The sequence below is a fragment of the Panthera uncia genome, chromosome D4, assembly GCF_023721935.1.
Source record: "Panthera uncia isolate 11264 chromosome D4, Puncia_PCG_1.0, whole genome shotgun sequence".
Taxonomy (NCBI): domain Eukaryota; kingdom Metazoa; phylum Chordata; class Mammalia; order Carnivora; family Felidae; genus Panthera; species Panthera uncia.
Window position 1 is genome coordinate 28,266,409 of NC_064807.1, and position 25,202 is coordinate 28,291,610.

General features: G+C 50.8%; 1 protein-coding gene across 5 annotated transcripts in view; it reads left to right on the top strand.

Moving 5' to 3' along the window:
* Positions 1-17,472, top strand: part of AOPEP (aminopeptidase O (putative)) — a 340,428-nt gene extending 322,956 nt beyond the window's left edge. For 2 of the 5 annotated variants that reach the window (XM_049634261.1, XM_049634225.1), the window contains 3 exons: positions 11,501-11,587; positions 13,734-13,878; positions 16,920-17,472. In XM_049634261.1, coding sequence (XP_049490218.1) covers positions 11,501-11,587; positions 13,734-13,874 — 228 coding nt within the window. In that variant the 3' untranslated portion in view covers positions 13,875-13,878; positions 16,920-17,472. Of the gene's footprint in view, positions 1-531; positions 9,902-11,500; positions 11,589-13,733; positions 13,879-16,295; positions 16,543-16,919 lie in introns of those variants that run through there. The other 3 variants (XR_007458785.1, XM_049634234.1, XM_049634215.1) reach the window with 3 other exon arrangements.
* The last annotated feature ends 7,730 nt before the right edge of the window (positions 17,473-25,202 follow it).

Below are 25,202 nucleotides of genomic sequence, written 5' to 3' on the forward strand. Positions count from 1 at the left end.
TAGTGTAAGGTGTTATATCTCTCAATTCTGAAATTGATCCATAGTTGTGACTCTGCCCATTCCTTTTAATGCTAACATTCCTTCCATTCAAAGTTACCATCTTCTGCAGGGTGTTCCTGTCTGTTCCCTGTCGTGCAGAGCTCCCAGTACCCCTTTCCTAGGCTGCTTGCTTTCCCACAGTATTCCAGCTACAAAATAAATAAAGCACTCCTATTTTGTTTTCCACACAAAACAGTTTAGAGGAGAGATTAGATGTGATCACTTAGGTCTTGTTGCCGCTTCAGGCTGCTCTGTCAGTTGCATTTGTTAAAATGCAGTCCACTGAACTCCATGCCTCCTTCTGCTCTGGCTCCACGCACAATCTAAGCAGCACGAAGGCAGATGCTGTGGCCTTGCTGACATCTGGCCCCGTAGTCCTGGTGCCGTGTGAGAGCTGCATGGTGCAGGGACAATGGGCAGGACCAGTGCCGGGGCTCAGCATGCCCCACCCCCGCCTGCAGTGACACCCTTCCTTCCCTCCCTCCCTCCCAGAGGCTGCTCTGCTGTACACGTACCCCAGGACGTCTCCAGGTCCTCAACCAGCATTGTCAAGAGGCACCATCCTGGCCCAGAGACCCACGAGGCAGTTTTGGGATTAAACGTGAAAGAGAGACCATTATGGAGAGTGAGAATGGTGTGGTAATAATTAGTGAGATGGTTTACCAGGGTAAGATATGGGGCGGGAGCTTCCAGAAAGGCAGGTTGGCATCTGCCATATCCAGCATTGGGCTTTTTGTCATAGTTTTTTTTGTAGGGACAAGGGGTCTGGCTTGGTGGCCCCTTTGATGTGGTTAAGCTCAGGTTGCAAATCAAGAGGTCAACTGCTAATGAACCCAAACTTTAGGATGTGAGCTATAAATAGTGTGAAATAATACCCACTTTTTAAAAAGCCAAGACTGTGCTTGTGGGGGACGCTCAGCTGCCCCTTTGACACAGCATCATATTTCCTTTTCTAGTTTTCAGAGCTGGGTGGGGTACAAGTTGAAAAAAGAGATCAAGGTAATTTTCTTTAGTTGCTTTAGATATATACCTGTCTTTAAACTTTGGGCCTTTTATGATGTGGGAAAGAACAGAGCTCTTATATAATTCTTCAGTTATATTTTTTTCTTTGTTGTATTTGGTTTATGAAACAATGTTTTAGAATATTTCCTTCCAAGTCAGGAAGATCTCTCTAGGTCTTTCTTGGAGTTTTCTTGATTATTCAGTTCAGTGCCTCTAGAATTTTCCTGGGGAAATCTTGCAATGACTAGTTTCCCCTGCTATAGTGTGATAAAGGAACTTTTCAAAAAGTGATCTACAGTGACAGAGTTGAAAGACTTTTATTTTTTAGATGAATATTCCTCTTTGTTTCTGAAGGCAGGGATTGTGTTTTATTTACCTTGAATTGTTACAGTATGTTGGGGCTGCTGAAATATGTGTTAAATGATGAAGATAAAGGAAAAAGTGAGCCACTTAATGGCATAGTCTCAGTTTTTCTTCTAAGGACCATTTAAATAAACACTTAACATCAGTTCATACTATTTATAATTTATCTGTAAATACAACAAAAAGGAAAGGAACATTTAATAGAGGGGTGGTTAGCCATAGGCTCAGCCAGACTTGATTAGAAAAGTTCCTGGTCTCTTCCTGTTCTTTGTTTTTGGCCATTTGGTGCTCAGCAGCAGGTCTTGTGGTATGGAAACTTTAAGGAGCATCATCTAATCTTGCTATGTACCTCTCCACCCCCAATCTGTACAGATTTTCTCAGCAAGATGCAGAGATTAACACATTTTCTGGGGTTACAGATAACATTGCCCTAATGCTCTTTTGGTAGAGCCCAAAACCCAGCTACAGCTCATGTCGATTTTGTCTTTAAAGGGCTCATGAGTGAAATCACTGGGGGGTTTTGTTCGTTCTTCTGGGCTCTTTATACCTCCAGTAGTTTACATATTTTTGTATTTCTGTGCTGAAATCCACACCAAAAAAGCACTGTATTGTCTGTGAACACTGCCCTTTTTTTCCCCCCACAACTATAAAATGAGCCATGTTCCCACATAAAGTGTCCCATAAGTGCCCTAAAATAGAGGACTCACTTTTGCCACTTTCCAGATCGCTTTTCTTCCCTCCAGTGCCTTGCCTGGACACTTTCCTTGCTCTCTAGTTCCATGGCACATCAGGAGTTGAGGTTGGGTTAGTAGCCTTTGAGCTGTCAGTACCTATGCACCACACACAGAACACAGCCTCTCTCAGGGGTGTGCAGGGAGCCTTCCCCAGGACAGCTGCTGCAGGCAGGGGGCAGTGTTCTGTGGACCCCACACAGTTTCCTGGCAGCGTGTGCCTCTCACGTGCGAATGTTTGTGCCCGTACCTGATCGCAAAGAGAAGATGATATTGGATTTAAATTGTTTAAAAATTTAAGAGTCCTCGTTTATATGCAAATGATGGCATGTGTTTTGTGTGTGTGTGTGTGTGTGTGTGTGTGTGTGTGTGTGTGAGAGAGAGAGAGAGAGAGAGAGAGAGAGAGAAATTTAAAAGATCAGCTAAACCTTATGGGGTGGCATTGTAACTGGTTCTTCTAAGCTACTTTGTCTGCATGTTGCTGCACTGCAGCCTTGAACCACGTGGACCCATGTTCGGTAGACCAACCGTCTCGCCCCTCTGTAGGGAGAAGCAGCCCACCGTGCTGAGCACAGGCGGAGCCTGCCATCCGGGAAGCAGTAGGCCAGAGCCGGCCCTGCCCCAGCCCTGCTGTCAGGACACTAGGTAGTTCCCTCAAGAAGAGATCCTGGGGGCACCTGGGTGGCTCAGTCAGTTGAGCTTCTGACTTCGGCTCAGGTCATGATCTCACAGTTGGTGGGTTCGAGCCCCACATCAGGCTCTGTGCTGACTGCTTGCTCAGAGCCTGGAGCCTTGCTCTGGATTCTGTGTCTTCTTCTCTCTCTGCCCCTCCCCCATTCACGCTTTGTCTCACTCTGTTTCTCAAAAACAAATAAATGTAAAAAAAATTTTTTTTAAAAAGAAGAGACCCCATAGTAGTGCCCTTTGCTGAAACAGCCTTCCCCAGTTGGGCTCTTGAGTTGTTTTTAATAACAGCTCTGAGAAATAATATAATTTATAATACATAAATATAAAATATTTATCATTTATATATTATTTATGTGTATGTTTATTATTTATATGTTATATAAATAATATAATAATTTACTCATTAAAGCAAATAGTATATCCACAGGAGAAGCAAGAAGGGTTAGAACTTGCCCGAGAGAACTCTGAATAGGGCTGCCTCCTTTATAATCCTTGATGTCTGTCATACATTTATCCTCCCTGTCACTCTCTGTGGACGTGTCCAGTGTGGGGGTCCCCACAGCCGTCTGAAGGATCTCTGTTTTGCAAGTTGCCTCAGCATGAGTTGTATTTGGCTGTAACCAGTTATGACCGGTTTTACATAACCAGAGCGTGACGGATGGTTGGTAGGAGCCCCGAGAAATTGCTGAGAGCCTCTGAGGCCTCCCATGTTGCCTTTACCCTGGGCAGAGGGATCTGCCCACCTGGCTTTGTGACGTCAAGTGCAGAAACTTTTCATTCCTTTTTGTTTCAAAAAATCGGGTAAAGACTTCAAGAGAAAAGGAGAAGTGCTAGGGGTCTTGATGTGAGGGCCACACGGCTGAAGGATCTTCCATGTTTCCTCGTGAGGGAGAGCGGACGAGGTGTGTCCGGCCCCAAACAGAACGCTGGTCGAAGATGCCGTCTGTCCCGGAGTCGCTGCAGAGGCTTTCCTGCCGTTGCGCTGCTGGGCAGGCCTCCGTCACCAGCCGTGAAGCCACTTTAAAGCAAAGTTAAATCTAATTTCAGGCACAAATGGAAAAAGCAGTTTCATTTATTGCTGTGTTAGACTTATTAACTCCCAAAAGCCATGGGCCTTGGTCTTTCTGTTTACAGGTATAAAATGGAACTCTAAATGAGGTTTAATGGGCTTCCCAGATCATGTTCCCCAGACAGACTTTTTCCCCTTTAACAGTCAATTTTGAAATCAAAAGGACTGAGAAGAAAGGGGAGTACTTCCTGTCATAAATAGGATGGGTGGTATTCTTCACAGCGTTTTACAGCTTCCAACTGCGCCTTATAATTCCAAAGTCGCTGGGAAACATTTGAGTCTTTAATAGTGATTCATTCATTCAGAACCGTTTATCAAGCGTGTACTGTGTGCCAGGCACTGAGATGAGGCCTTCAGGTCATCTTTAGATGACCTGAAGGCACCCAGGCCCCTGCTGTCACTGAGCTTGTACACTGCACAGGCAAACAAGGAGACGCAACCTGTTCCATGAGGCACAACACCGAGTGGCCAGTGGTGGTGGAGTGCTGATGAACTTGGGCCACAGAGGCAAGGTCAGGGATGCACATGTACAAGATCCAAAGAGCAAACAGGTGTGCTGGGAAGAGTGGGACCACAGCAGGGCCGTCTAGTGTCACAGCAGAAGTCCTTGTCCCCTCCCCTCCTGTGTGCTGGCCCCTCACAGCCTGCTTGTTAAAAAGCCATAGTCTCTTAACATACTTTGGGACTTTCTGGGACACACTGAGACTTTACATTAGCAGGGGAGCATTCCCTGCCGTTGTTTTTAAGTGATGGTGTGCGGGCTGCACTCAGCGAGCAAACCCAACAGCGGCAGGTAGGGAAAAGGAGAAATGCAGAATACTATATCCATGTTGAATGATGCTGTTAAGATCAGAAATGAATTTGGCTGAATGGCTAGAATTTCATGTTCATTGGGTTCTCCATTTGTGCAAACTTAATGTGTTTATAATTTTTAAACATTTAAAGATAAAGCAAGGGAAGCAGCTTCCTACAGGAGCCATAGGTGCCTGCTCAGGCTTGGATGTTGACGTGCATCAAACCAAACCCTGGCTCCCAAACCACAGCAACAGAAGCAACATGGTTGACTCTCTCTCTCACCTTGACTGATGTATGGTGTTGGTGACACAGTGGCTATCAGAGCCAAGTCTAAGGGTATTAACCAAGTTACTGGAACTAATCTCTTACATATACAGCAGTCTCTGCTCATTCTGTGTGATTCCATTTATTTTTCAGGCACAGTAACTCCTCTGTGAGACACTGTTTTTCAAACTCTGCCTGCAAGGCCCCACAGAGTTTACTGTTTAATTTAAAGGTGTTTCCTACCTGACACAGAGGTTCAGACTGCTTGAAGAACCACTTAAATTCTTTTCTCAAACTGGTCTTTAGGAGGTTCCAGAGTACACCTTTTTTTTTTTTTTTTGAGAGAGAGGGAGAGAGAAGAACATGCACGTGCAAGAGGCGCAGAGAGGGCAGAGAGCGAGAATCCCAAGCAGGCTCCTACTGTCAGCACAGAGCCCGACACAGGGCTCAATCCCAAGAACCGTGAGATCATGAGCTGAGCTGAAATCAAGTCAGACACTCAACTGAGTCACCCAGGTGCCCCAGAGTACACTTTTAATAAAAGTTAGAAAAACTACGTTTAAGAAAAGTTTAAAAATCACTTCAGAAAATTAGTCTGTTAGATAGTAAGCAGGCTGTCAGGGAGCATTCCCATAGAAGAGTTTTTTGTTCTTTGAAATTAGCTTCATGGAAAACACTCACATTGAAGTAAGAAAAGAAAGAAAATTAGGTAAAAGCTGTAAAAGAGCCTTGGGAATTGTGAAGCGTTAGCAAGCATGGGATCTGGGGTGTGTGATGATTCACAGAGGGGAGCCCCGGCAGTGTGGGGAGATGAGCGAGCTGGTTGAGGGGGTCACTCTTCCTAAAGACCTCATTTCCTCAGTGTCCGGTCACTCACCCATGCGTGATGCCTAACCATCCATGTTTGTGCTGGGCCCACCGGCTCAAGAGACGCTCTATTTCAGAAGGAGTTTAACTCAGGCAAAATGGGACTCAGAAGCCCCACATTCAGGAACATCCTAGATTTCCAGGCAGGACCGGGCTGAAGCAGGCCTGAGCCAGCTCACGAGGACCTCCCAGCTCTGTGTTCTGTGACATGGTGCAGGTAGATTTGGAGGTTGAACATTTTACCAGCACACTCAGACCTTTCCTCACTCCAGGGGCCTGGGGTTTGGGCTTCCTTCCGTCCTAGAGCAGGTGACCAGTCTGTAGCATGTAGCCATGCCAACTCAGCCCACCCTGTTTTTGTAAATAAAGCTTTATCTGAAGATAGCAGATCTCACACCATGTGTTTACATACTGTCCAGGCTGCTTTGGCAGTACAATGGCAGATGGGCTTTGAAAAGCCAAGAAACACTCACCCTCTGGCCCTTGACAGGAAAAATTTGCCAACTCTTGTTCAGAGTTCAATACAAAACTGGTTCTGGATGCATGAAAATTGTCAGGTTGAAAAGAGATTGGGGTTGTGGGGGGTGGGCTTCTTCTCCAGCAATCTCTCTTTGCTGTTTCCAGGAGAGAATAATTACATGAGAGGGAGCACCAGCACGTCCTAACAAAGGTCATGGTCATATCACAGGGAGGCCCCACTGGGTCATGGGACTTGTCCCCTTGAGTCTGAGACATGGATTGGGAATACAAATGACCCTGTGAGGCAGGGGCCAATTTTTGGGCACTGCTGGAAATCAGGGGAGCAGGCCAGAAGCAGTTCAGCTTGGCCAAGCCCTTTGGGTGGTAATAACTTTCTTGAAATGGCAGAAATGCCAGGGGGCTGGGGCACAGCTGAGGGTTTTGTTTTCACAGGTGGTTTGGGAAACTCCCAGGTGCCTGGCCCTTGGGTGTACTTCCGGCAGGACTGAAGAGCCAGCTTCCCTGGGCCTCTCGGCCGCTCCCTGGTGGTGCCCCTGCTGCTTCTCCCAGGGGGAGTCTCAGACTCCTGAATCCCCTCCCCAGCCCACCCGAGAGAGCCCAGCCCTCTCACACACCTGCCTTCCCTCACACACCATCCAGGCTGCCCTCTCTACCTTCAGCACAGGTGCCTTGCTCTGTCATTTCACCAGGTAACAAACACTTCCTTGGAAATGATACTCCCAAGATTTCATAATTTCAATAAATAACAGAACTTCTGAAGTAGAAAAAGCCAGACACTGGCACTCCAGCTAAAGTGACAGTATATGGGACTCTTCGCTACTCACAGTGGGTGACCTCATTTTCACAATAGCTCAGAGGGGACGCACACTTACAACCCCCCCACCCCCACCCCCCACCCCGGGGAGCAGGGCCAAGCTGATGGAGCTGCTCAGTGGCAGACCTGGGTCTCCAGCCTGGGGCCTCAGGCTCTGTGACTCAGGGCCCAGTGGGTCATGAAATCAATTGAGTACCAACTAGCATAAAGAAGAACAAAATAACCTGAGTAGGGGAAAGGATTAAGAAAAGAACCATGTTTCTGTCTATGTGCACGTATATCCACATGTATACACATCACATGCAGGGGACTGTTTGGACACCCAGGCCGCATGTCTACCACGTCCCCCAAGGCTCAGGCCTGTTGCCACAGACACAGCCCATCCTCTTGGAGAAGTCCCTGCTGAGGTTCAGGGATCCACCATCCTGGAGCAGTTATGTGGATTATTGGAGGGTTTTCATTCTCTGTCACCAAAAGTGGGTCTGATGAATCTGCTTCTGCACACCTACCCTTCATTGTCCACCCCCTGCAAATCCCAATTCTAAAACCTGCCCATCTGGACCCAACCCCAAAGGACCAGTCACGTTGTTTTGGCACTCTGGGGAGAGCAATGATGTCTGTGCACTCATCGTTGTTCGTGGGGGCTTTGGAAACCTGGAAACTTCTGGAATCCATTTCCATTGGTGCAGATTAGCATGTGTTTTAAAACCCACCTGTGCGCTGAAGCATCCACATCATTTTTCTGTTCAGAGTGTCCTTTGAGCAGAACTCTAGAAAGCAGGTTTTCAGACTAATTTTTATCGGACCAAAGTATTTGTGGGCACACAACCGTATATGCATGTCTGTCTACCACAACTTCATTGCGACATTTCGGGAAGAACCAGGAACCTAAGTTCTCTTTTTCCATATCCTCCGTCAGTCCCGTGCCACATGCTCTGCTAAGTGCTCCGTGTGTGTGCTGGGAACCCCCTGTGTGGCTGTTGTGGGGTGTGCCTGCTTGTCCCGGCACTGGTAGGGGAGGTGGGCCAGGACCCATCCTGAACACGCAACGGTGGGGAGGTAGACACGTCCTTGGAAACAAGGCCTCCGGTACCCTCCCACACACACTAGGTCCCAGGCAGCCGGAGAGAGGGCACGGGCACTCAAGGTCCCTGGGACTCCCCTCTTTGCTGCCGTGGGCAGCTCTGTCCCTTTTTCTCATTCTCTTCAGGTTCTTGGCCTTTCCTTCCCTCCCCACGTGGTCCTCACCCCTACTTCTCCATCCGGCCTGATCACATTGACCAGTGTTCGGGGCTAACCTGTTGGCTGACTCCGGGTTTTCAGGTGCTTCCTATAGGGCAGGACTGGGAGTGATGTGAATTTGAGTCTAGTTCAAAAGGTCATTAAAAGTTTTCATCTCTATCAGCATACCTGCAGTGTAATAAAACGTGACTCTTTGAAGTGTAATCTGGTCAGTGTTGGCGTGTGTGTGCACCTGCAACATTGGAACTAAATGAGCAGAGTCGAGAAGCCACAGGTGCTGTGGGAGGGCTGCTGGGCCCGCACTGTCATGTACATGCACGATGTTTATTTTTCATCTCATGGAGGAAGTTAAAAGTCCAGGTGACCACTACCCCCATTAATTAATTAATTAGAAATAAGAGCAAATGTACAGGATGGACAGCTCTCTCCTCAGAGACCTGTTTGAAATTCTCTGGCTCTGGCTCCGCAGCATGGAGAACCTCACTTTCCCCATTTCCAGAGGGGGCAGGAACTTAGTACGAGTATGTGACAGCCTCTGTCAAGGACTGTTCAAGTTTCTCAGTGATCTGGAGAAGGACTATTCTGGCAGTGCCCACTATGGAAATAATTGCTAGGAAAAATTAAGACAGGTGTGACTTTGCTGCCAGCTTTTCAGCAAGACCCCATTACGTGTGGTGGCAAGTGGCCATGCAAATTGGGTCCTCAAGTTTAGGGGATAAAAAGTGAGGGTTTTCTTTGTCAGCGAAATACGAAGAGAGGTAAAAACCCTGTGCGCAAGCAAGAAATGTGTCAGGCCCTTAGCCTCACACAGCATGTCTGTGATGTCTTTTAAACATCCTGTCACTGAAATATTGAGATGCACTGAGTTCTTTTGTAAAGAAAAGGCTTGTTGTTTTTTCTGCTCTTAGAGGGGAGGGGAGGGGAGCCTGGGCTGTGCTTCCTGGATGCCATGTTGGCCCTCAGGGGTCAGAAGACTAGATCGCTTATTAATCGTGACAATAAACCCTTTTTAACAGTAAGAGAAGTGGCAATACTGACTTCATGTTGGTGTGAAGGAGCCTTCACTTGGGGCTCCTGGACCTTCACCCGGTGTGGTGGGACCACCCCACCTTCCGCCAGCCTGGCGGGTCTTACTTTGCCAGGAAATAGGCCCTTGTTTAGGCCTTGTTATCTCTGTGTAGATTGGGAGAGGAGAGCACGGGAAGGGGAAATGAGAGGCTGAACCCTCCATTTCAAAATCAGGTCTAAAAAATATAGCCTCCCCAGGTGTTAGAGTGCAGAGAGGTATGGTGTGGGCACGTCACACACACCTAGGCGGTCAGGTCAGAGCACTTGGAAAGCCGACGGAGCTCTCCATCACCCCACCAAAAGCTGGTGCAAGCCTTCCAGTGTGCAGGTGTGAGAGGGGATTGCTCTTCCCCAGGGGGCATCCCACCAGGCCACACCGACTTGCCGGTCCTTCTCCTGACCTTGGGGAGCTGGCCCCCACTTTCACCAAGCTCTCAAGATATGGCCAGTGGTATCTGAGGTGTTTAGGTTACCGTGATAGGGAGAAAACGGGGGGGGGGGGGTGGCGTCTAAGGGTGCTGGTCAGGTGCTCTCCAGGGCTCAGCCTGTGGTACTCGAACCAGAGTGTGGGAGCAGGGGTCTGGTGGTTCTGGTGGCTTCTGATTACTGTAATGGGACAAGCTGGCTTCTTGGAGCTCTGTTCAGTTGTCTTTTTTGTGAGACCGTTTTAGGGGGTGCCCTTCATGGTCTGTTCATTTCTATTGGCTGTATAGGAAAGAACATTCTGTGGAAGATGGAAAGATTGCCAAGACCAGTGCAGTCCAACCTCTTCCCATTTCTTGTGATGCTCTGAGGCCATTAGCTCATTTCCATGCGCCTCTGAAATTCCTTCGTAGATGTAAATTCACTGGCATCCTGTCCTTAGAAGTTCAAAGGGCTCGGCTGCCCACAAGCAAAAAGCAGCACCACCAGATCCCCCGAGTTAACACCCAGTCTTGGAGAGGACTGTAGCCCAGGGGAAGGATTCTTCCCAGAAGATTTATTTCTTCATACTTACTTGTTTGTATGCAAATCTATTTATAGTAGATTAAAGGAGAGATCCGGCCAACAGTGGGTAATGATATAATTTACAGGGGCCCCAGTCAGAATGTTGAAATTGCTTACATTATCCCATTGCCACAAATGGATTACTATGCAGGGTCTCCCTTTTTCAAAGACAATGAAAACAAAGAGGGAAGGAAGGAAGTTAGGTGCTTGTAATCACTTCCATGTATGGCTGATGTTGAGCCAGGAATGGAATAGAAAGTGGTGAACTCCTCACTAGGGATAATTGAGAGGGCTTTGAGGCATTGGCCTGCAACTAGATTCTGAAAACCAAATTCGGGTAGACTCTCCAGCTAAAGAATGTGCCAGCAGTGCCAAGAGCTGGCTGGGGCTCTGCCTGCATCAGCAGAGCTAGCTAGTGCTGGGACTAGACCCCCATATTGTCTGTAGGGGCTGGAGCTCCTGGCAAGTGCATTCTGGTAAACCTTTAGTCAAGTGGATCTGGACTGAACGGCGCCCACATTTAGCTCGTTCATTGGCGGCAGGCTGCACAGACCTGCAGCACAGTGCCCTGCTCTCCTTCCTGTCCCCGGGCGCCCTCCCCAAATGCTGCAGACGTGAGCTGTGCATCTTCTCGGGAATGTGGAGAGCAGTGTCTTCCTGAATTTACCTTTTTTATTGTTAACAGTCAGCAGCATTGAACCAGATTGGTTATTGCAGGAAATTAAGCAGTTGCAGTTTTAAAGGGAACCTTCACTAGTGGCACGCTGGAGGACAGAGCAGTCACCTGGCTGGGATGTGCACTTCATTTCCCACTTATGTTTTGCATTTATCTGTTTTGTCTTGCAGAATTGCACTTAAAAACATCAAAACACCTAACTAAAACGTGTATTTTGCTCTCCTAAAATTGACAGCCTTCCAGTGAGGGACATGGTTCCTTTCTTTGCAAAAGAAATTAAACTAAAATGAGATTTGGAACGAAGTATCATTAATATTCTTGAGAGTGTAACTTTTGCTAATACAAATTCTGTCATTAAGATAGGCTAAGGAAACCCACCAGCTTGTTGCTTACTGGATTTTCTCTCCTTCCTTAAGGTTCGCCATCGGTGGTGTGAACTCATCATAAAGCATAAATACACAAAAGCGTACAAAGATGTGGAGAGATTCCTCCAGGAGGATCAGGTAATTCTTTTAATTACCTGGGAATTCTTTTAATGCTGTCTCCTGACTGTCCAGTGCATTTACTAACACAGGGACCCAGGTCGTTAACATCTTTTTCATCACAAATACTTAAGCATTTGCCAAAGATTTTTAAGAAGTAGGTAGGAGCTTACCTAACACATTTTGGAGCTGATTCCCCATCTCCCCCCACTTTGTCCCTCTGAAGCATGAATTACACCTCTTAAAAGCTTTGGTGGTTTGACCCAGCTGTGGACCACTGTCATTACTAAATGACACACATGCAGACCTCACAGCATCCCCAAATCTCAGGTCAGGCCATGGCTTAGCTGTCACGGTGTGTGTTCGTGTCTTTAGCGGCTCTTATTTAAAGTATGCGTGGACATGAGACTAGTCAGGGAGAGCCGGCCTGGCTAGGACAGTCTGGTCTATACCTGTACCAGCCACACCCTGCCACACCTCACTGTTCACCAGGGGAAGGCAGTCACCTTCCAAGGAGCCTGCAGGAAACATGTATGCGCATGAACGTGTTGGGGGGTGTCTGCCTTGCGTCCTCTGCACCACCCACGTCTGCCCCGCACGGCCGTGCATGGTGATGTGTGTTCTGTGGGTTCTGTCAGCTGCTGGAAGGCAGCCTGCAGCTGGTTGCTCTTAGCGTGACCATTGTGAGCGAGCTTTCCGCCGGGTACTGTGGGCTGAGAGAATGGAGCCATGCTTCAGTGGGGGTGGGGCAAACAAAGGGACTTTTGATAGGGCCTGAGTATGGGGGGCAGCCGGCAAGTAAGGGCTCGTTCTTCCCACAAAGAAAAGTACATGACTTTGTACCAGGAGAAATGTCACATTTGCACAGTTGGAGCAGAGGTGTTTGGAAACACAGACAACAAAGACAAAATATAAGAGCAACTTAAGGTCTGTTCTGAAAACCAGAAGTAACTCCTTTTTAGAGCCAAGACCGTTGCCAAATAAGGATGACCATAACTCAGCTTTTTAAGGAAAGGATTTTTGAGCCCCATACTACCAAATTTTTATCTTGTGCTAAAAGGATCTTTTGAGATCCGCCCTCTAATTTGCTCCAACAGACTGTAACCCGTGGCATAAGTAAGCTTGGAATCAGAGAAAAGGCAGAACCAAAGGGTTCTTTTGGTCTTCCAGAACCTAACTGGCTGTTTGTAAAACTCTAGGAAAAATGCAGATGTGCATGTCTGTGGACCATTGTCAGTACCAAATGACTCACAGCATCCCCAAGTCTTGGGTCAGGCCATGGCTTAGCTGTCACAGTATGTGTCCATGTCTTCAGTGGCTCTAATTTAAAGTATGTGTGGAGAACATTGTTTTGGGAACTGAAGAGGCGGTGTTTGCTGCCACGGCAGGGATGGTTGAGGGGCTCTGTCAGGCTGGGCTAACGCAGCGGACATATTTCCCTGGGTGGGGTGACGTTCTCCCTGCTGTGATGCCATGTGACGTGCTGGTCTTCATTCCCCAGCCGCGCCTCAGGGCGTACTTCCCTGAGAGAGGTCCTGCAACCCTGTGACACGCACACCACGCCTCGGAGGCCACTTTCAGCCATGCATGTTTCTGTGGTGGGCATTGTGGGGACCTCCCTGACTCTCCCTGGTGATACCGACACAGTCATCCCTGGAGAAATGCTCGTGCGTCATTCTGTCACCGATTAGATTGCCACCACAGTCCTGTTGATGGAATTGATTGTTAAGAATTCCAGGGGGCGGGGCGCCTGGGTGGCGCAGTCGGTTAAGCGTCCGACTTCAGCCAGGTCACGATCTCACGGTCCGTGAGTTCGAGCCCCGAGTCAGGCTCTGGGCTGATGGCTCGGAGCCTGGAGCCTGTTTCCGATTCTGTGTCTCCCTCTCTCTCTGCCCCTCCCCCGTTCATGCTCTGTCTCTCTCTGTCTCAAAAAAAAAAAAAAACAACAACAACAACAAAAAAAACAAAAAAAAAAGAATTCCAGGGGGCTTCAGTGTGAACAAGAAAGTGAAGGGATCGAAAACTGTTGGCTTCAGGAGGACAGCCACTCGGCCGTCTTCTCTAGGGTCTTTGTAGTTTCCACATGGGCAAGTGTATGTTCCAGCAGCGCAGACCGTGTGCATGTGGACGTGTCATTTCTTTCCCTTCCGTGCTCTGTGCCCCACAGGCCATGGGCATCTACCTCTACGGGGAGCTGATGGTGAGCGAGGACTCCCGGCAGCAGCAGGTCGCCCGCCGCTGCTTCGAGCTGACCAAGGAGCAGATGGACAGATCCTCAGCCCAGGTGGTGGCCGAGATGTTATTCTGAAGAGGTGATTCTCTCTCTTCCCTTTCTCCACTGTTCGGTTCTAACCAGAGATTCCTCGTAGGAGCCACGTGAGTCGATAAGGAGGCGCTGAGCCACGGTCCTCCACTCCTCAGTGGCTGGTGGCCTGGGGGTGCAGGCAGAACTCACGCTAGGCTGGCCAGGTTGGCCCCAGGAGCAGAGGCTGCCCACCCCGGCGGAATCACTTCCCTGGGCACTGCTTTGGCCACTTTAGGTTTTGTTACTTGTAGGGATAAAAACGCAGGAGAGCATTTGGAATAGGTTTGGACGGTGGAAGCACTGATCCAGTCTTCTGGTGAGGGCTCACACGGGAGCACGTTGCTGGGTTACCCCAAACCTTGAGCTCCGTGCAGGCGTCTGGGTCCATCCCCAGCCCACCATCTGTATGAGAACATGAGGGGTCTGACCAACTTGAGGGCGTCCTGCCAAGGTGTGCTATGTGCTCCTCGACCCCGCTGTGCCTGGTTTATTTCTCACCTCATGTTGGAGTGGAATCTCCTCCTGGTCTACGCTGCAGTGCAAGTCCTAAGTTATTTAAGCTGCTTCCTGTTAATTGTCTTGGAATTGACCTATTAGATGTACATTCTAGGAGTGTTTAACTGTGGGTTTCTGCATTTCACAAGTCACGTAGCAGTGGTATGTGCAGCTTTGTTAAGTACAGTTGTGGGGCTGTGGGTGTATTGTCATTTGTTACCTTCTCAGTGTTTCTTCACAGTTTCGCATGATGTAATGGGGCCCGTCTAATTCTGTCTTTTTTTAAACTTCACATCAGATCTCAAGCATTTTTCATGTTCTACAGCTTATCGACAGGTAGAATTCTTAATGGTTATGTAATATTTTATGTTGGTATTCGTAACCCAGTGTCAGATTTTGTTTGCTTCTGATGTTTTGCTGTATATTAAGACCATTTCTAACTTGTGTTAGTGTCTTAGTTATTTGAAAGAACTCTGATATGAAGGGGAGAAAAGGGATTTTTAAAGTAGGATCCTCTTTTTCCATAAGAGTGCAGGAACCACATTTCCCAGGAAACAGAGTAGTGGAAATGATTGCCATGGCTGTGCGTCCTGTATAGCTGGACCCAGACCCTTTCCTTGGTGGCTTCGGGTCCTTCAGGGCCGGGCCAGTTGAGAGGGACCGGTTCCCTTGCGGTGGGCCCCCTGTAGTAAGAGTATAGATCATATTTCTCTTTAGATTTTCGGTTTCATGGAGAGCTTGGGGTTCTTGAAGACTGAAACACAGTGGGGCGGGCTGTTCGGCCCACTGTCCCCTGTTCCAGCTTGTGGAGAACCACAGCGGGCACCATGGCTCTCCGTTCCTCCTCGTGAGTTTTCGCGGAGGTGGTCACGAGTCGGCTCCTTCCTGGGAACTCTTCCCGTTCCTGCCCCTTGTGGGTGAACGTGGGGGCCCCGTGCGTGCCCCGCCCCTCGGCCGTCCCTCAGCGACGACGGCACCGACCGGCCCCGAGGGTGCAGACGGCAAACCGCGCAGGGGCAGCCGCTCGTTGCCTTTTTAATTTTGTGCTCCAAGGCTGCACAGAGCCCTTTCGATTTAAGACACTGGGCCTCTGGGACGCCAGGTAAACGCGCAACAGGGCGAAGTCAAGGCCACGCGGGAGCGGGCAGAGCGGTGTCGGCGCCTGGTGCGTGAGGAAGCCAGCGCGTGCGGTGCGGGCGGTGAGCAGGCGCGGCGCTGCTCCGAGTGCTCTGGCTGCTTGGGTTCCTGGCATGCTGATTTGTGACTTCAGATTAAAATCACATTGCCAGGGATTACCACGCAACCACGACCTTGGCTGCTCCTCCGGAAGCCATAGTTCTCTCTCTCTGCAGTTCGGAGAACACGCTCATCTCGTAGCTCTTCTCCAGAAACGGAAGAAGCCGACGGCTGTGGAAGATGCTCGCCGGGCCCCCCCAGTGTGCCCAGCCGACGACCTCTCTGACGAGGTGCAGAGCTTAGCTGATTGGTGAACAGTGACTGGTTTCCGCTTTGTTCACAGTGGCTAAGTTCTGCACCTGAAGAGAAGGTGATATGGGGACAGTTAAGTTGGAGCTGCTGGGGCAGAGGCCGCCGCCGGGTGGTCCGCTCAGGCACCGGGCGCCGCTCCGGACGAGGCGACACCCGCGTGGCTCCGAGGATGCAGTTTCTCCTGTCGTGAATGCATGAGTGTACCGAAAGTCTGTGGGAATATCAGTCCACTGATTAGACACCTGTCTGAACGGTCAAATGTATTGAAAGCTGCAAAAATTCTTCTTACATACACACTAAAGCTAAGTGCGCCGGCAAAAAGTCCAGTCAAAACTGTCAGCAGTTGGTTGCATGTGAGTAGGGCCGTTGCTTTCAGAGGAGACCCCTGGTTGCGGTCTCCCCCTCCTCCCGAGCATGGTAACCTCTCTTTTGTGTTCGCAGCCCCGCAGGCCGGCGCAGGAGCTCCCAGCTGAGGCACTGCTTCCGGGCTGTCGATTGGACCCGCCCTCCGGTGCCTACTGAGCTGATATCAGTTCTCATTTTACACACTGGCTCAGTTCAGCAGGAACAGGAGTCGAGCCCTAGAGCAAAAAGCCTTCCTGTGTTTAAGTGCCCGGAGGCTCCGGAGCTGGGACTGCGCTCACCGAAGACCGCGCGCCTGGACCCCCGGCAGCGGCGGCGCCCGTCTGTATGTGGCCCTGGGGTGTGGATGTTGGTGGCATCGTAGTGATACGTTGACACGCAGGGGACGAGGGGACGGGCTTCCACTCCTAAAGGCAGAACGCGGTTAGCGCTTCACGGGACCCAGGCCGCGCTGCCTCCTTGTGCGCTCACTGGGTTCAGGCTACGGAAGCAGGTGCAAGGAATGGGGCCCGGGTTACGGTCGCTGGCTTTCACAGCCGTGTGTGAGCAGTGCGGCTGTGAACCCCACTGTGGGGTCGTGAGGTGCGGCGGGTTTCATCCCATCCTCTCCAAAGTGGAGAGCGAAGGCACGCAGCGGTACTGGTTTACAAGAATTCTTCCGTTGTTACCAGGCTGTAAATTTTATTGCTGTTTCCTTTGCAGGAAAGATCACAGCGAGATTCTTTTTCATGCATCTACTCCTAGCCCTGGTGGGACCGGGATCGCATTGACCCTGGACATCAAAGGAAGGGTATTGGGGCTGCTAAAGCCATCAGCCAGCAGCGTCCAGGCCTTGGTGCTTCTCTTTCCAGAGGCTGCTGTCCCTGGAGTTCACGGACCGCGTGGTGCCTTTGTCCCCCGCCCTGAACTTGCCACCCCAAGACACGCAATCTGAATTGGATCTCTTCTGTGAGGTCAAGGCAGTTCTTTCACACAAACGATGAAAGCTGTCTGAGAAAAAATCAGAAAAACTGCTGAACTTGTTGCATGGATCCTCTCAGCATATGGCTGCACTGGATGTTTTTTAGAATTCCAGGAAGTCAGAGATTCTGTATACTGGGATCAGTGAACACCATTTGGTATTCTTCTCTGGGTCATTTCAGAAAGATCCTACAGGATTGTCTTGATTGCTAGGTCTTGTTCTTTAGCTATTTCTGAAAGGGCAGGGTAAGAATCCAAGATGTGTTCATAATAAAACATGATTGCTGTTTTTGTATTCCTGCGTGCTTCTGAACTTCATACTTTTTATTATTATTTTTTAATACTGTTTAAAAAGAAAAATGACGTTACCCCAGGGGTATTCTCTGCAACCTGATACCGTCCCTCCTGTCCACCGGTTGGTCTGTCACCCTCCCAGGTGGCCATGGGAGCGTGAAGGGTATGCTCCTGCTCTGATGGCGCACACGTGCGCACACGCACACGGAAACCAAGCTTCCAGGCGCTGTTCCGGAGGGAGGGTGGTGTGAAACCGCGGGAAGCCCTAGTGGTTGGTACCATCCCGAGATTGTGCCAGAGCCCGAGCTGGACGAGAGCAGCCTCAAGCGCGGCTCCAGGCTGTGTTCACCCGGCTCTGCATCGGGCTTGTGGGAGGAAGCGTGGTTTTAACACATTCTTTCATTAAAAGCTCTTGGTCTCCAGAATTCTTTTAACGGTGACTGTTACTCTAGAAGGTTTCCTGGGGGTTTGCTCTTCTCTGTTACATGAGTTGCATATGATTGTATGTGCTTTGTTAGCCATAGTGGTACAAGATTCAAATTTTGGGGGCCCCCTGGGTGGCTCACTCGATTGAGCACCTGGCTCTTGAGTTCAGCTCAGGATCCCGGGGCCATAGGATCGAGCCCCTTGTCGGGCTCCACGCTGAGTGTGGAGCCTGCTTAAGATTCTCTCTCTCTCTTTCTCTCCCTCTCTCTCTCTCCCCCCCGCTTGCGTGTTCTCTCCCTCAAAAAAAATTTTTATTTGTGAATTTGAATAAATGCAAGAACGCTGCTTCCTGGGAAGCGTTGGGATAAACGACACTGTCTCCCTCTGGTCTGTGTGAGTGTTCGGCCGTCTCGGGTGGAGCGGGAAGGGACCCAGAGGCACCGACAGCGCTTGCCCACCTGGCTGTGTGCACACAGCCACTCACTACCTCCTCGTGGGCTGTGGGCAACCAGCCGGCCCAGTGCTTAGCCTCTTCTTGTGAAAGCCTCCTTTGTCCTTAGAAACCACTGAGGCAGAGCTGAGCTACCGCACGCACGGGATTTTGCACCAGACAGCTAATTGCCTTGCTCCCGTGATCCCAAGTCCTCTGGGGTCATCTGAACTGACGCCCCCGGTCACGGCTTCGGCTGAGTCCCGTGGGTTGTTTGCCTTCTCGGCTTGCAGACGCGGGCATCCTTACCTGTGTCGGGTGTGGTCCCCACAGGGACCACAGGGAAGGTGAGGGAGGAAGAGTGAGTGGGCCTCCACGGAGACCTCCTGTTGGTGTTCCGACCACACCCCGTTATCCACCCCTTCCGAGTTTCTTCAGAATCTCGAACAGGTTTTCCTAGCTTGCACCTCAGCATCTCCTAAGAGGACGGCAGCGAGGGTGCAGAGGAGGAGCCCGTGGCCAGAGCCTGGCGGGGCTGCTGGATTGCAGAGTGGCCGCCGTCAGCCAGGAGGCAGGTCTCTAAGGCCGGCATGCTACTTTTTTAAATGTTTCATCTGCTTGCAGAAAAAAGCTTCACGCTGGTAACCGTGGCGGGTCACCTAGGGCGTGTAGTAGGATTTGAGTTAGAAAGCACCCTGCCCTCCCTGGGCTGCTTTTCTTCACATGACCACGTGGCACCTCCCAAGAGTGGCCTCGGTCCAGGCCGGAGAATTCGCAGAAGACCCAGGAGCCCTGGGGACAGAAGATGGGCTGTGGTGGAGACCAGGATCTGGGTGTGAGCCTGTCCTATCCTGGTTCCCACTGTGGATCTCGCCTCGATGGGTTTAACAGGCCAGATCCCCGAGGTGTCCTACTAAGTGACAGGCAACGTATGAATGTGGGTCCACATGCCTCAGGGTTTTCCTCCCTGGGACTGCACCACATGCTGTGGTCCGTGCACTCAGTGCTGCACTTGTCAGGGACGGCCCACCTCTTCACCAACGGGCTGAGGGTTGACAGGCCTCACTCTTCATCCCATTTGCTGTCAGAATGGGCCTGGGCCAGGGTGGGGTCAGGTGACCCCAGGTGACCTGCTTTGGGAAAATGGCAACTTGAGTCAGATGCACTCAAGTCACCATGGAGGAGTCACAAAAATCCTGTCTGCATGGCAGTCTGGCACACTTTCTCGGTGCCACAGTTTCTGCTGTCTGCTCCCCCGGACCCCGTTTCTGGCCTTGGTTCCCCTGACCCCTGCCACGATTCCCACGTGAAGCAGATGTGACGGGATGAACCATCCCCAGAATGAGCGTGGGAAGTAAACCAAGAGGAACGAGACTCTTACCAGCAAGATCGCACATCCCCAGCAGAGGGTCCCACAAATCCCCGTGGGTTCCCTGGTCTAGCAAAGCAAAGAAACACCTAGCAACCGTGGTGCCTGCCCCTTACGGCTTCCTTAAGTGGTAACTCTGACCCCAAAACACTCAGCCTTTACTGGCTGTCAGGAACCAGTCGCTTCACGGGGGCTGTCGGGGGATCCCCACCAGGAGTGGAGTCTGTAAGCAGTCTCCCTTCTTGGGAGGAGCCCAGGCCCGCCGAGCCTTTGCAAGGGATGTGGGGGACGCTGCGGGAGCCTGCCACCACCCCAGCCAGGCAGTCAAGCACAGGACGGGTGGTGTTCTACCAGAAATTATCCAAGAAGCAGTCTTGTTCTCTGAGTTGACTGGTGCACTGCCAAACACCGTCCACCTCTCTAGAACCAGGGGGACAGGAGCCCATCTCCCCGGTTCACCTTGGCTTCCAGCATATTTGGCAGCGGCCAGGCCTCTGGTGTCCCCTGGGTCCTCCACCCTGTGCTTGGCCTGGCTGGGGCCTGGCTGCCACCCCCTGGCCAGCCTGAGGTGGTCCTGTGCCCCCTTTTCTGCAGTTAGGCTGAGGGGCCGAGCTTCAGAAGGAGGAGTTGTGGGAGCCCCCCACTCCCACCCCCACCCCAGGAGCCCCCGCTGCCTGTCCAGCTCCCACCACCTGGCTTTGGGCCTCAGCCAGGGCCGAAGTGCTGGGAGCTCTGTCTGTACCAGGACTGGAAATGGAGGTGGGGGAGAAACAGGGAAGAAATACAAGGGAAGATGTTTCAGTTCTCCCTCTTGGCCTCTATTTTAGGATTACAGGGTTTCAAAGCATTTATTTTTATTGGAATTTCAAATCAAAACATCGAAGTAATAGTCTCCATCCCAAATGAGGTACAGACATGTCACAATGGCAAGCAGAACCCAGTACCCCAAGTATAGGAACCAGAAATAGTAAACTGTGTCCCTAACCTTCCACCATCCCTTTAAAATGAAGAACAGAGCTCCAAAAGAGAGGCTTCAGACAGATGTTTCCAGTGCGTTCTGGCTTTCTTCCCTGGCCTGCCTGGTTCAGTGTGGACACTTGGCAAAGGGTGAGTGCAGGCTGCACCTCGGCCTGGGTTGGAGCTGTGGGGAGCCGCGTGGGGCGGCCCATCTCACAGTGCCTGCCTTGGCCTCAGTCGGCCTCACCAAAGACACCTGAAACCCACCGGGCAGCTGGAAAGCAAAAGCTGAGTGAGCTGTGATTAAGGGCCAGTGTTTTTAGAGCTCTATGTTCTGGGCCAACCACTTGCTCATTCAGTAGATGAGCGGCCGGGTAGGAGAATGAGGGGCATGAAGGGGGTCTGCCCACCCCTTCAGCAGGGCAGACCTACACTGGTGAGTGAGTAGTCTGTCCCAACGCGCCTCCTGCTTGACAGATCTTTGGGCACCCCAGGCCTGTGGCCTCTGCTAGCCACCCTGCCCGGGGTGACAGGGCCCACCGCACCCCATTCCTGAGAAGTAAGAGAGGGGCTGCTGCAGCTGTCACAGGCAGGTGACAAAGTGCAGCTGCTTTGGGGTTAGATGGTCCCTTGGAGTGCCCTCTCCTCAGGACACCTTGGGCTGAACCGGCTCCTGCTACAGAGGGGGAGGTGGGGGGGCTTCAGTGCGGGGTGGGAGTGGGGTGCCCAGCTATGGTAAAGACTCCATACCTAAGGGAGCCTAGACTTCTGGAGACCCTTCAGCCCAAGGTCGGGGCTGGGGGGGGGGGGGGGGGGGGGTAGAGAGAAGCCTGAGGGAGGTGTGGGTTTAAAGGGCTGTCTGGACCTCCCAGGGTGGTGCCCGAGGCCAAGCTCAGCGGGGAGGGCAGAACTCATGGCCCCCGCCCCAGGCCACTGTCCTGAGGACAATGACCTGGGCATTCCCTGGCTGGGCCCTGGGGGTTTACAGGGTGGAATGGGAGGAGAGGCGGATCCGGGCTATTCATAGGCGGGGGTTTTATAGATCTTTTCCCACCCTTTGGTGCTGTCTGGGAGATTGATCGGCTAATAAGGCATTTCTGTTCCAGTCCAGAGGGTGTGAAAAAAGAAGGAGGCGGCCATCAGCCGAGCCTGGGGGCGGAAGGAAACTCCGGTAAAACTAGACGTTCCCAGGACCAGCACTAGTAGCTGAGAGCCTCCTGCCAGGATGACGGGTGGGGATCGGGCACCCTGGTGTCGGAGCACGGGTGCAGAGGACCTGTTGGAGCAGCCCACGCTTGGGAGCCGGGCCTGGGAAGGGCTGGTGACAGCAACAAGACCGGCGTGTGTGTGCGCGTGTGTGCGCGTGTGCGTGTGCGTGTGCGTGCGCGCGCGCGCGCGCATGCGTGATGCAAAGCAGAACGCAGAAATGCAGGTAAAAGCCTCTCCGGCCGCAGATTTCCATCTGTCCCACACAGCGCACGTGAAACTGCTCTGGTGGAGATAAAATGAGTCCAGGGCTTTGGCTCCTCAGCCCCCAGGACTGGGAAGAGACGGAGAACTCTCAAAAGGCTCGTCCCGCCACCTGCTCCAGCTCCCTGAGTCACTTCCGACGGCTCTGCCACTTTACGCCGCTGTCACACTGAGGGGGTGCAGGATGCCGCGGTTTCTCTTTTCTTAAGCCTCCTTGTGCTCCTTCTGCCGGCCTGTGGCGGTGGCTCCTCTGCCGGAGCCCAGCCCAGGAGGCGTTCCTGTCTGTGGGCGGTGCGGGAGGTGCCGGAACCGCATGTGGTTGGGCCCTGGCAGTACTGCCAAGAGCCCCGTGTTCCAGAAAGTTCTTTTCCGTTCTAACAGTCTTCCCTTGTTGCACCAGGTCTGGCAGAACAGGCCTCGGGGGCAGGAGTGTCCTAGGACTGGAGAGGATACTCCCGGAGATGGGAAAGGCAGAAGGAAAGGAAGCCCTCTGGGTTAAGACCTCAGCCCTCCTCAGCCTGATGCTTCAGGCTCCACCACCCGACCGGACCGCCTGATTTCAGTCTCCCAGGACTTGAACATCAGGTATGGTAAGGAGAGGCTCTCAAAGGAAGTGTGAGTCATGGGGATAAATGAGAGGATAATTGGGATGGTGGGTCATGGCCCACACCCTACTCCCACCGGGGATGCTCGGGAAACCCCAGTCCTCAGGCCATCTTCCCTGTAAGTCTGGCATCTGGATGCAACCAGGTTGTCTTTTACTAGAAGACTCAATGTTCAAGGCTAGAACATAAGTCCCTTAAATAAGCTGTAAAATGGCATGGTGCTGAGCAAAGTGTGGGAAATACCAGGGAGGGTGTCCCCTTGTGCAGCTCCAGGTGGCCCTGAACCCCCGTTCCCTCCTAGCACCGGTTGACATAAGCCTGTCTTGCAACAGGCAAACCTGAATCCACCTGTATGTGTTGCTGAATACAACTTTTTTTTCTTGGTATACATCAAAGATGCAAACAAATAGAAACAATATGTAGAGCAAAAAGTAGGTTTCCCGCCACATGTTCACTTGGTCCCTTCTCCAAAACCTTCACCATTAGGAGCTTGACGGGCCTGGCCCCGCACAGACTGACTCCACAGATGCGCTCTGGTAAGCGCACGTCCACGGCCCCGGCTCTGTGCCCACATGGGAGCAGAGCGCACACCGATCTTTCCACGTGACAGCCTTTCAAGATTGGCTCGCAGGAGGAGCTTGACTTCTGTTTGGACGGCTCTGTGGTCTGAACATCACACCCTTCAGGAGGCAGTAGTGGTACATAGCTGGTGGGCTCCTTTGCTCAGAGCCCGGCCCTGCCAGACGTCATCTGTGCATCTTCCTGGGTTTGTTTCCTCATCTGTAAACTGGACAACTCTGTTAGGTGGTTGTGAGAATTTGATGAATGAATTGATGTAAAACCCTGATAACAGGGCCTAGCATCAACTGTAAGGGTGTGTGTTCCTCTTTGTTCATTTGTTGGTCTATTTAACCGTCCCTTTACCGCGGGGCCTTCGAGCTGTTTTCAGTGAGCACCTATTTGAAACAGTGCTGCAGGAAGTCTCCCTGGGCATTCTGGGTATTCACGGCACCAGTGTGTCTGTGGGAGGGTTCCGGCGGGGTCCGTGCAACCCGAAATGGAAAACGGTGGCTCTGAAGAACTGATGTTTGTTAATGGAGAACAGGATATGTAAATTTTTTTTTAATATTTTAATTTTGGAAAATTTATATAAGAAAATTTACCGTCTTAACCATTTTCAAGCATACAGTGCAGTGGCATTAAGTACCTTCCCAGTGTTGTGCGACCATCACCACTGCCTGTCCACAGAACTTTTTCATCTCCCCAGGGTGAAACTCTGTCCCCATTAAACACTAACTTCCATCCCCAGACCGCCCCCTCCCTGCCCCTGGCAACCTCCATTCTGTCTCTATAAATTTGTCTACTCTGGGCACCTCTTATAAATATTGTGTGTAATCACACAGTATTTGTCTTTTTGTGTCTGGCTTTGTTCACTTAACAAAATATTCTCAAGTTTTGTCCATGCTATAGCAGGTGTCAGAGCCTCATTCCTGGTAATATTCCTCTGTCCGGATAGACCCCTATGTTGATCCACTGATCTGTCGATGGACCCTTGGATCGTTTCCATCTTTGGCTGCTGTGTAGAGCCACAGGGAACATGGTGGACAAATACTCCTCTGGGTTCCTGCTTTCAGTTCTTTCAGGGATACACCTAAAAGTGGAATTGCTGGATCATATGGCGATTCTGTTGCCACACTGTTTTGGGGATGTATACATTTTATTTTTTAAATTTTACTTAAAAATTTTTTTTTAATTTTATTTTTGAGAGAGAGAGGCAGAGGTCGAGTTGGGGAGGGGCAGAGAGAAAGGGAGACACAGAATCTGAAGCAGGCTCCAGGCTGTCAACGCAGAGCCTGATGTGGGGTTTGAACTCACGAACCACAAGATCACAACCTGAGCTGAAGTCAGATGCTTAACCAACTGAGCCACCCAGGCGCCCCAGGGATGTATACATTTTAAATATTACAGCATGACCACTTGTCCTTCTCTCTGTATGTGGGACAGTGCCTGTGTCCCACACCTCACCCATCTGGCCATGTCAGTCCTTTTCGCTTTTCCAACCATATCGATATGGGACAAAAAATTGAGTTTCTCATAGCCGTGTTAAATATTTTTTAAAAGTCTTGCCAGAGTCCTTTGTATTTCTCCTGTTAATTGTGTGCAGTGTTTGTATCACTGGCCCATCAGTCTCTGGGTGGGAGGCCTTCTATTGATGTAGAAGAGCTTTTACAGTTAGAACTTAGTTATTTGTCATGTGTTGCAAATGATTTCCCCCAGAGTGTTATTTCTATTTAGATTTTTGGTTATTTTGTTTTTAAATTTTTATTTTATTTATTTGGGGGGGGGTGCAGAGAAAGAGGGAGAGAGAGAATCCCATGCTAGGTGTGTAACCTGACATGGGGCTCTATCTCACAAACCATGAGATCATGATATGAGCCAAAACCAAGATCAAGAGTCAGACAACCAACTGAGCC